Raw genomic sequence first — 11,604 nt, 5'->3', positions numbered from 1 at the left:
GATTAATTAAATGCGCTGACAGCTCATTGCTCCTGCCATACAGGATACACTGAGTGGAGCGGGTGACCGGTTTAAGATGGCGGCTCCACGGCTCGACCGCGCTAGTAGGCAGTAGCGGTCGATAGGGCGTCTATCTATATGATGTCTATGGTGGTGACGCGTGGAGACAGGTGATTCCCTGATCACGTGACTATAGACTATTCTGTCATCAAGCTGTCGTCTAACTTATCTCGTGCGGCCCGGACAGACAGTTAATTTCGTGTTTTCGAATAAATTGAAAATATGAGTCATGCATTTAAAAACTGTTCAAACTTAATGGTCACCGGAGCCAGTCGAGGCCTCGGGCTGCAGATAGTTGAGAGTCTAGTAACGGGAGGCTCTTCTCCCGGGAAGATTATCGCTACTGCTCGGGATCCAGATGGAGCCAAGGTAATTTCGTGAGCAGAGAGTGTAGTATTTGCATTAGGCCTACTATACAAACAGTAGAAAGCAGCCCCAGATCATTTACAGTCATCTTTTTAGCTGCATGGGAATGTGCACATGCGCAGTTGACAAGTACGAACGACATGCATTTCATAGATTTCAACATAATATTTTAGGTTAAAAGTCGTATCAGTGTATAAGGAGACGGAAGTGTACATTTTTATTCGATTTTTTGTGTGATAATCATTTAAAAGTACATACATTTATATGTAGTTTAAAATGAGGTCCTAAAAGCAGCAAGTGTAAAAAAAGAAAAGAAAAGAAAAACATTTTCAAATATTTTAAAAGACCTTTTTTTTTTTATAGGAATTGCAAAGGTTGGCAGAAGAGCATAAAAACATTCACATTATTAAACTGGGTAAGTCTAGTCTAGATAGAACAGTGGTTCTCTGGTTTGCTTCATGACCCAGATTTTATATTGAACATTAGGTGGCGACCTAACACAACACAATTCTTTTTTCTTTTTTTGTATTGTGCAACAAAAAAAAACTCAAAGGATGAAAGCATTAATATTACCATTAACTAGCATGAAATTGACAGTTTTATAAATGCTTAAACAACAGTTGAAGTGTTTGCATTGAACTATTTAATGTAGTTGGTGGAGGGTCATATTTTCTTTTACCTTACTGAATTTTCTTAATGGTTTGATGGCCTGTTACAGTTTGATTATCTGCATTTTGCATATTTTTTCACCCTGCTGTGGAGGGAAAACTTGCAACCCATTTTGACTGTTGACACCAGTTATGAACCACTGATCTAGAAGAAGCTGTATTTAAAAATAAGAGTTTGTTTACCTGACTGTTGCATTAATCGTGGATGTCTCTGTTACTAGATGTCATCAGTCAAGAGAGTATAGAAAGAGCTGCATCTGAGGTGGAACAGCTAGTTCAAGAGGAGGGCCTCAACTGTCTCATCAACAATGCTGGAATTAATGTTGTAGCAAACCTAGAGACCGTCACTGCAGACAAGATGTTGGAAAACTTCCATACCAACTCTGTTGCACCATTGATGATCACCAAGGTTTCGTTTCTCAGATTAAATCTTGACCCAATAAATGCACACATCTACTCTCATCACTAACGTCTGACCTACTGATGGCACTTGTCATGCAGGCCATGCTCCCACTGCTGAAGCGAGCAGCTGCAAAGGGAACCGGGATGGGCATCCACAGAGCAGCAGTCATCAATATGACATCACTGCTGGGTTCGGTTGAGCTCTACTGGGGTGATCGTGCCAACACTTTCAAATGGTATCCCTACAGAACATCAAAGGTTTGTGAGATTCTGCTTTTGGAGTTCAACGCCAGGGTAAAAGTTTTAAAGTCAGCATTAAACAAAAGTTGGGTTGCACTTTTTTGTTTTTTTTTACAGTACATGCATTTACGTTTACTTACAGTGTACTTGAAAGTACTGGTAATATATAAGGTAACTACATGGGTTAAGGTTATAGGTTTTAGGGGTAGGTTGGTTCAGGGTTAGTACTTATTGTAATTGCTATAATAAGTACATAGTATGTACATGAGGAACGGGACTGTAAAATAAAGTTCTACCAAAAGTTGCGATAGTCTTTACTTCCCTTTTTGTGACTTCTCGAACACGGAAAAAATGTGGGGCAAGACTCGATTTTTTTTCTCAATCTGATTTGAGTGACAGGATGTCCCGCCCTCGCGCCGGTTAGAGAAGTCGATGCAAGAGGAAGGGGAAATTATTTTGATTAAAGATTACGAGGGCACACGAATGTAGAAATAATTATGATGAGCATGGATAAATAATTTATAATAAATACCGCTATATTCCGTTTAAAAAAATAAAACTTGTCGGTAAGTCGATTTTTAATTAATTTCTATGTAAAGCACTTTGAACTACCATAGTGAATGAAATGTGCTATATAAATAAACTTGCCTTGTCTCAGAGTGCACTGAACATGGTCACCAGATGCTTGGCAGTGGACCTCGAGGCAGACGGGGTCCTGTGTATGGCTCTGCATCCAGGCTGGGTACGCACTGATATGGGTGGTCCTGAAGTGAGTCTCGATCAGCTTTTCAACTTTGCTGTCTGTCATTGTGCTAACCGAATAAGTGATAAACTCTTGTGGTGTGTTCATTGTTTTCTATACAGGCACCATTGAGCCCCGAAGAAAGCATTTCCTCTGTATTGTCTGTGATTGGTGGCTTGGCTGAAAAGGATCATGGGTCATTTCTTCACTATACTGGTGAACAACTTCCCTGGTGATTCTGCAGATGTTATTTAGATGCGTGCAATAGAAGCAGTGTTTTCGTTTTGATGCATATGTATATTTATTTACTTATTTAATCATCTACATTCTTGTTCAGAGTTTTTTTTTGTTCCTTGCTTATGAAAAGTTACTTAATATTTTGAATGTTTTGCGGATGTGACAGTGAATGGAGTTTTGCATTAAAAATTTTGAAATAATTTTATCTTGCCTGGTAAAATTATGAACAAACTTTTTGACACTTATTCTTGTTTACCTGCAACCGCCAGGCACAATTCTGAATGCAACAGGGTATTTGTGTTTAATCCTCGGAAAAAGACACAAAGCTATTTAATATGTATTGTTTTGCTACATAAAATGTGTTGTAGAATGGTTTTCATATTAAAGATTGTATTGACATTGAATAAGTATTTTTGTTAACATTTATATTATGTCATTAAACTGCACATGTATAAATAAAGCTGTATTCAGAAACATATTTCGAATTTTCTGATTTACTTTTCGTAAATGTTTTCTTATGCACACATGTAGCCGTTCAAGTAAATAAATGGTTCAGCTCGGTGCTTATCTTAGGTTTAGCTATATTTCATTACATTGTGCGTGATTTATTTTAGTAATAAATCATCTATAATTTTTCATGTAGATTATGATATTTCTATACGTATTCTTTTTTTCTAAAAGGCAAATGGAGGTCCTCCCATCTGTACAACACTGACACTCTTTTTCACGAGCAATTATCTCATCTCCACAAGCCTTGGCTATTTGGATACAAGGCCGTGATAAACTGGCCATTGAATTTGCATAGTGGAGTAGTAAAGAAATATGAAATTGCCAATGAAACACATGGTCTCCATCTTATATTTCAGCAATAGATTGGTGAAGGGAGTGCAGATGAAGCCTGTTTAATAAGAACTGAATGTACAAGTGCTCAAACAGGTTTGCCCCTGTGTTTGCTGATCACCTGTCAGGTGATCACCTGTCAACTGCGTTTGAATATGGATACACTCCAGTCCGCCAGTAGTTTATTTGTAAAATGGAACTAATGGAGGACAATTAAAGCTTAAAAAGGTAGGCTTTGGTTCTTTATTAGTTCTTTCCTTTTTACACAGAAACCTTCAATGATCCACCTCTGTCCTTTCCTGGAAAGCATCTCAAAAATAGACATATCTAAATACTTTATGTACTATAGTATAATATAAGATAGTGTGTGAAAAGTATATGTTATATAACACAAATTTGATTCTTGAATACATGTATGTATAACACAACTGATATCAATAAACTCAGCATTAGTAACTTTGTGTCCTTCATTTCCAGAAAGAATGGTTTTCTTTACCACTTTGATCCTGTCCTTTGGAGAAATCCAACTGCTACTCTCAGAGAAAGTGGAGTATAGTATTTTGGGCATATCTGCTGTCCTTTTCCTTATAGCCCTCTGTCTGTTGATATGGCAGATTTACCGCTACTGTACACGGTTTCCTGTTTTACAAAGAGCCGGTAAGTTTTCATGCTAATTAATTGATTGGCTTTTATATTTTACCTAATATTGCGCAAGATTAGTACTTTATTACTATTAGCAGTTGTAGTTTTAGATAAGCATTCAACATACGTAGCCTAGATGCACAGTGTTGTATAAGATGTACTGTATATAATTCATTATATCTACACTACAGTAGAACACAACATTTTGGGGTCAGCGATTTCTTTTTTTTTGTTTCTGAGATAAATTAATATGATTATGCAGAACAGATGCGTTAAAGGGGTGGTAAAATGCCATTTTCACAAGATGTAAAATAAATCTCTAATGTCGCCAGAGTGTGTGTTAAGTTTTAGCACAAAATACCCCCACAGATTTTTTTATATAGCATGTTAAAGTTGTCACTTTTTGAGGGTTTGAGAAAACGCACCGTTTTGTTCCTGGCCCTTTAAATGCAAATGAGCTGCTGCAGAGGGCGGGGTTTCAAGAGTTCCTGTGTGTTAGCAGCTGCGATTACCTTACGCAGACACACTAAAATGACAGAAACTGTTCTGCCTTTAATGTTAAAACGGAGTCAGACAAAGATGGAGAGACTCAAGAAGAAGTGACAACATGTAGAATGCAACATGACATCTCTGAATGGTTAGTTGATGAATTTATGTAGCTGATGTGGAGTTAAAGGTGCAATGTGTATTATTTCTGAGGATCTATTGACAGAAATGCAATATAAGATCCATAACTATGTTTTCAGTGGTGTATAAAGACCTTACTTAATGAACCATTATGTATTTATTACCTTAGAATGAGTCCTTTATATCTACATAAGCGCGGGCACCCCCTTAAATGAAGGTCGACATATTGTGATGTCATGTTTCTACCGTAGCCGACAGCGAACACACAGCGCTACAGAGTTTGCTATGTGGGGAGAAATGTGCTGCTGGTTACGTCGGCCACCGTAGCTTCTCCTTCGAGTTTGAAAAGGGAGGGATAGGCCGTAAGTGGCTTACTGTTTGCAATTCGCAAACCTCACCATTAGATGCTGTTAAAAATCACACACTGCACCTTTAACTATCTTCAATTAGGATATTCTGTCAAGGTAATCTATAAATCGCTCGTATATGAACTGTTGTGAGGTGCACACAGAGTGACTTTCTATTGCATGTTAAAAGATGGATGCTAAAGTTTGAGCTGACTCACAAATGTACTCTTATACAACAACTTTTCCTCTTCTCAACATGGACTGCGATTTATGTAATTTATGATTTATGATTAAGGGGTTTATGTACATTTTAGGGTTGCTGATGTCACTAACCCGGGAGGAATGTCGTGTAGTCCCTACCAGCCGTTTGTTGTAGTCCTTTTCTTTAAAAGCAAATATCTTCCTTTGCTTTGAACTTTGAGCGTTGTAACTTTGCAGATGTTGTTTATGCTCAAACAGCAACATTACACACTAACTAAAGTTAGAAAAGTGAAATCATACTTAACCACCCCTTTAAATTGATCAAAAGTGACAGTAAAGACATTTATAAAGTCACAAAAGATTTTCACTTCAAACAAGTGATGTTCTTTTTAACTTATATTCAAAGAATCATGAAAAAAAGTGATCACGGAGACGTTTTTTTACAAAAAAAAGTGATAGTAAGAAATGTTTCTTGAGCACCAAATCAGCATATTAGAATGATTTCTGAAGGATCATGTGACACTGAAGAGAAATTTAGCTTTGTCATCACAAGAATAAAATGCATTACAGTACATTTTGAATTGCAATGTTACCGTTTTTACTGCAGCTTTGATCAAATATATATATACACACACACACACAGTATATGCAAAGCTAACAGGGTTTATGCAGAATATCTATCAACATCTATTTGATTCCAGTGAATATTTTGTCAGCAGATGGCCCGTCGGCTAAAAGCGGAGGTTTTCAGTATGCTACACAAACACGAGACTCTAAGGTAAGATTAATTTACATAAAACATATTTATTTTCATACCCTGAATGCATATTCCATATACTGTTTGCTTCCATAGTTTCTGCTTGCTCTGACTTAGATCAAACAAAGTATATGAAAAACACGTTTTGCAGATGCTTTGCTTTGGTTTTGCCAAAAAGTATGTCTGTATTCTAAACATCCAATAAGAGACTATGCTAGAAAATGAGACCAGATACACACTCTGTCCATCAGATGGAGGTTCATTATGAGGAACTGAGCCACCGAGTGTCCCCTGGCACATCTTGCACCAACCTGGGCAGTAGTTTAGACCTGGATAGCATGGCTGATCTTGAAGAGGAGCACATCCAGGGATCTCTGCGCTTTTCACTGTTCTATGATCAGCTGCAGTCCAGACTGGTGGTGACGGTACTGGACGCCCAAGATCTGGCCGTGCGAGACTTCAGTCACAGTGTGGACCCTTTTGTTTGGGTGAGGTTAATGTGGGCAGCGAGAGAAGATGCGGAGCAGTGTCCACTGCACAGTGTGCTGGACGAGTGGCAGACGCGTCTAGTGAAGAAGAGCTCCTGTCCTGTGTTTGGAGATCAGTTCTCTTGTTCTCTGGCTGAGGAGGAAGTATCAAGAGTCACTGTTAGATTTGAGGTATGTTAACAAGCTTATTTAGCAAGGACTCGCCCATGACGCAATAATTAATTTTTAGATCATTTATTTTAGGTGAGGGACTTTGATAAATACTCAAGACATGGAATTCTGGGAGAGGCTCGTGTTCCCCTGAACAGTCTGAAGATGTCATATCCACTGGAGTTAAGACAGGATCTGCAAGTCCCCAAGAAAGTAAGTGTAATCTCAAAACCACACATTTGGAATTATGAGATGAGGAACAACCGGTCCATTTTCTGCGCAGGACATGGTTGGTGAGGCGCTGCTTTCTCTGAAATACTTGCCTACATCTCAGAGGCTGGAGGTGGGGGTGTTGAAGATCCGCACAGTCTGTCATTCAAATAAAACTGAGAGAGGTGAGGAATAATCAATTAAGTGTTTAATTATACAATAATGTAGATGCAGAGAAGCATTTGGAATTGAATGCACTTAAAGGGTTAGTTGACCCAAAAATGAAAATGATCCCATAATTTACTCACCCTCAAGCCAGCCTATAGGTGTAAATGTCTTTCTTCTTTCATCCAAACACATTTAGAGTTATATAAAAAAATATCCTGCCTCTTCCGAGCTTTATAATGGGAGTGAATGTACCATAGATTTTGAAGCCAAACAAACGCTTCCATCCATCATAAAAGTAATCCATACTGCTCCAGGGGGTTAAAAAAATGCCTTCTGAAACGAAGCGATGTGTTTTTGTAAGAAAAATATCCATATTTCTGACTTTATAACTATAATCACTGGTTTCCGGTAACGGCTGTACGCGAGTCGATATAAGTTTATGTAAGTTCCGCTAAGTTAAAATACTTCAAATTCAACTTATTTCAGTCAGTTGCAAAGGCAGTAAACAGTACATTTTTCTAATTAAATTTGTGTATTTTTATTATTATTTATTTTATATAAGCTTTATTTCAATCACCGAGAATTATTTTTAATAGTTTTAGTTAACAGTAATAACAGTGAAATAGCAATGATGGAACGTTTCAAAGAGAAGCAGCGCAATCGTCTGATGTGATATTGATTTTATTCAACAGTTATACAAACAATATTTCAATATTAAGTAACTTTTAACTTTTTTTTTGAGTATTGACAGTTTATGTTTTTACTCCGACAACGAAAATCCACAGCAGAACACAGTAGCGGTGTTTCATGTTCGTTTACATGAATCATTCAATGACTAATGAATCATCGTTTTTGAATGAATCAGTTCAAACAAATTAGGACATCAAGGCACGTCCGAATCTAATGTTAGCTTGACTTCCTGTCTCCTTAGATACCTTCATCTGATCGAGCAGCATATGCATCCTTTCTGCCTATGATATTACCCACTATCCTGTGCGTTCCATTCCGTGACAGTTGAGCTAAAAAGTAAATATGTCATCTAAGAGTTGGTGGTCAGTTTGTGTGTAATACTTTTTACGCCTAATAAATAGTAGGGAAGTATGCGATTTCGGATGCGGCACTGGTCATTTGTCTCCACCTACTGCATTGAAGATGTAATCTTTATTGCCTAAAATTAGGAGTTTAATATATTCCTTTATACATTGGGAATTAACAACAAACAAAGGTATATATTTATAATTGAACATAAACCAAGCTTAATAAATGCTGTAAAATTACTTTAAATTATTAAAGGTGTTTAAGGTGTTTGTTCATTGTACTCACAGCTCTTTATGCCAGAATCAGCATCATCTGCAACCAGTGCAAACTTCGACATCAGAGGACAACCCAGAAGATGAGCTGGGAGGTGACTGTGTTTAATGAGGTCCTGACCTTTCTGTTGCCAGATCAACATATAAGAGAGTGCTCCATTATAGTGTCTGTTTTCGAACTTCAGCCTTCAAAGAAGTCCTCCAAGCGCTTGATTGGTAACATCCACCTCAAAAAGGACAAGACCTCAGAGAATCCGCACTGGGAGCTGATGATGCAATCATTACGACAGCCAATCGCTAAGTGGCATTTCATCTTCATCTGAATATTGACGCACATACATGCTCACATTTCCCGAGGTGGGAGGCCGAACTTCCGACTTTAATTTAAATGCAGCCAGATATTTTCACACTTTAATGTAATTAGTTAGCAGTGATTTGTCTTAAAAGAAACAGCTTGTTTGGAAAAGATGCACAATAAAATTAGTTAAAAAGTTATATTTACCCTGTTTACCCTACCATCTCATATTTCATCATTCAAATGTGCAGAATGTTCTTCACTGATACTGTGTCTTGGTATTCAAAAAGCTAAAGACAAGAAAGTTTTTTAAAACTTGGATTTATAAGTAATTAAGAAATGATGAGGTGTGTGTGTGTGTGTGTGTGTGTGTGTGTGTGTGTGTGTGTGTGTGTGTGTGTGTGTGTGTGTGTGTGTGTGTGTGTGTGTGTGTGTGTGTGTGTGTGTGTGTGTGTGTGTGTGTGTGTGTGTGTGTGTGTCTGTGTGTGTGTATGTGTGTTGACTGCTTTATCGGTTTCTGTAAAAAATAATAATATATATATATATATATATATATATATATATATATTCATTGTGAAATAAAAGCTTAAAGTGAAGGCCTCTTTGTTTCAAGGACATAATTTGTCACATCATTTGAATTTCTATGTTAATTTTGCATTGTTTCACACTTAAAACATTGCTTTGGTAATTATTTTGTACCATTGTCCTCTTTTGTGCAAATAAATACATCTAAATAAAATCTGTCCCATGCTTCCATTGTTGTCAGCATTAAGATAATGTTTTAATTGGCTATATAACACATTTAATTGTTAGGAAATTACTAATTTAAATGTTTTGGAACTTGCACAGACTTGTTTTAAATGTAGTTTTATTTGTCATTTACAGGAGGTTGTACTTATTTTTGCAACACAAGATTTGATCACTTTGATTAGAAAATCTTATTTTCCTGATTAATATTGACATGCTCCACACACGCTCGCACACACACACAAACACACACATACACACACACACACACACACACACACACAGCATATTCTACAGCTTCAGACATAAAGTCTTAAAAATAACGAGAGTAGATTGAAATATATTAGTTTATTCATCTATGAGTCCTCACTCTCATGTTTTACCAAGCTCATTTAAATAATCTGTAAACTGTATCCACAAGATGGCTCTCTAACACCATAACACCATTAGAATAATGAAGCTTATCTGTTGTTTTGACCCAATCATAATAATATCTTCATACTAATGCCCCACCCACCCACAATTCTAATAGATAATCACTTAAAAAGGATTATAGTTATTTGAAAAATTATAATACAGAAAAATCAGCACATCAGGATAAATATGAGTCAACAAGAGTGCAATGCAAATTGAAATATTCAATTGACAATAAACTGTTACCCCTCATCTATCTCCACACTGAATGTGTCAGTAATGAAAGACTTCTCACAGATGGATTTCTGCTGCAAAAGTTGCACACGTCAACCCATCATTCCCGGCGCACTGCTAAAACTCATCTTGAGGAGGCTTGATCATTAGTGTGATGCTAGGATAACAACCAGAACAGACCCGCATACCATTAAAACAGATGGGTGTCTCAATGGCACTTTATTTCGTTTTGGCCTGCCTCCAGTGTGTTTGTTTGAAGTTACTGCCGAGCCACTGGAGCAGTCTTCTTGTAGACAGATATTGAATTAAGGCAAATATCACGACTTTGACTCATAATGAGCGGTGCTGAACAGATGCACGGTACCTCCGCTGCTCAAGGCCATTCCCAGACATTTCATCTCGCTCTTCAAGACTGTTTGGTAAACTATTCCTCCCAGAGTCTGTTAATGGAAGTCACAATGGGATTTGGGGGGGAAAGGGTGAGCATGAGAAATCTGGGGCCTTGGAAGGGAGGAATGCATTCCTCTTTTCTTGTTTTTATGCAAAACCACCATATTACTTCTACATTATTACATTACCCACAATACCCAGCAGGGCTAAGGGGTAAGTTGCCTTTAAAAGTAATGCTTTACAATATGTGTTACTCCCTAAAAAAGTAACTAATTGCATAAAGTAATGGGTTACGTTACTTTTGCGTTACTTTTTCTCATCTGGGCTGGGCTTGCTTGTTTGTTTTTTAATAATTATTCAATTATATATTTTTGCAAATATAAAGGCCTTTTCACACCAAATGCAAATTCACAAATTTCAGTCATAATGAGCTGAAAACAAGTTTTTTACTTTAAATGTCTAACTGAAATTACAAGGAGTAATATACAGTAGTCAAATTTAAAGTAATAAGTTTCAATAGCAGCCTAAAGGAAAGTTAAATAAAATCTCAAAATTCTTAAAGTCCACCAATAAATGAAAAATCTGTCATCATTTACTCACCCGCATGTCGTTCCAAACATGTATGATTGTGTAACGCACACACAAAAAAAGTTATTTTGTAGAATGCTGGCATTCTTTTTTGTCCATACAAAGGAAGTCATTGGGAACCAAAACTGTTTCTTTACCAAAATTCTTCAAAATATATTTCTTTGTGAGTGTGTTACACAGAAGAAAGTATGTTTTATAAATCTTAGGAGTTGTTAACTGCGGACTGGTGGGCTTTTAAAGCGGGTTAAAATATTTTTTTCTTGAAATAATGACTGAACCCCTTTAGAAAAAAATGGCCAGTCGATGAAAAACAATTCCCACTGATTACTAAGGTAATACTGTGAAAGTTGAATGTATTCATTTATTAAATTACTTATTCATTATATGGCTCCTTATATGGTCAGAGTAGGGGGCATGCCCAGATATGTATTTGTGTGAATGATATTTTTTAGGCTGTATATACGAGGCTCTTATGGCAAGA

At 36.9% G+C, this 11,604-nt stretch overlaps 2 protein-coding genes across 4 annotated transcripts; both read left to right on the top strand.

Moving 5' to 3' along the window:
- Positions 1-127: 127 nt before the first annotated feature.
- On the top strand, positions 128-3,192 carry LOC307002472 (C-signal). Its single transcript, XM_079620105.1, has 6 exons — positions 128-429; positions 790-841; positions 1,316-1,503; positions 1,596-1,754; positions 2,395-2,505; positions 2,601-3,192. Exons 1-6 carry the CDS (start codon positions 283-285, stop codon positions 2,712-2,714), a joined length of 771 nt encoding a protein of 256 aa, XP_079476231.1. The 5' UTR covers positions 128-282; the 3' UTR covers positions 2,715-3,192.
- A 278-nt stretch (positions 3,193-3,470) lies between these two features.
- On the top strand, positions 3,471-8,957 carry syt19 (synaptotagmin XIX). Of its 3 annotated transcripts, none has more exons than XM_079620311.1 (7): positions 3,471-3,783; positions 4,033-4,212; positions 6,089-6,150; positions 6,381-6,788; positions 6,861-6,980; positions 7,051-7,162; positions 8,471-8,957. In XM_079620311.1, the coding sequence occupies exons 2-7, from the start codon at positions 4,038-4,040 to the stop codon at positions 8,776-8,778; spliced, it is 1,185 nt and encodes a 394-aa protein (XP_079476437.1). In that variant the 5' UTR covers positions 3,471-3,783; positions 4,033-4,037; the 3' UTR covers positions 8,779-8,957. The 3 variants fall into 3 exon arrangements, with proteins under 3 accessions (XP_079476437.1, XP_079476436.1, XP_079476438.1); XM_079620310.1 differs by having other exon boundaries at positions 6,074-6,150; XM_079620312.1 differs by lacking the exons at positions 3,471-3,783; positions 4,033-4,212 and adding an exon at positions 4,711-4,834.
- The last annotated feature ends 2,647 nt before the right edge of the window (positions 8,958-11,604 follow it).

The sequence above is a fragment of the Phoxinus phoxinus genome, assembly GCF_949152265.1.
Source record: "Phoxinus phoxinus genome assembly, chromosome: 8".
Classification (NCBI taxonomy): Eukaryota; Metazoa; Chordata; class Actinopteri; order Cypriniformes; family Leuciscidae; genus Phoxinus; species Phoxinus phoxinus.
Note: the sequence above shows the minus strand (reverse complement) of the source record. Positions and strands in the feature narration are given on the sequence as shown.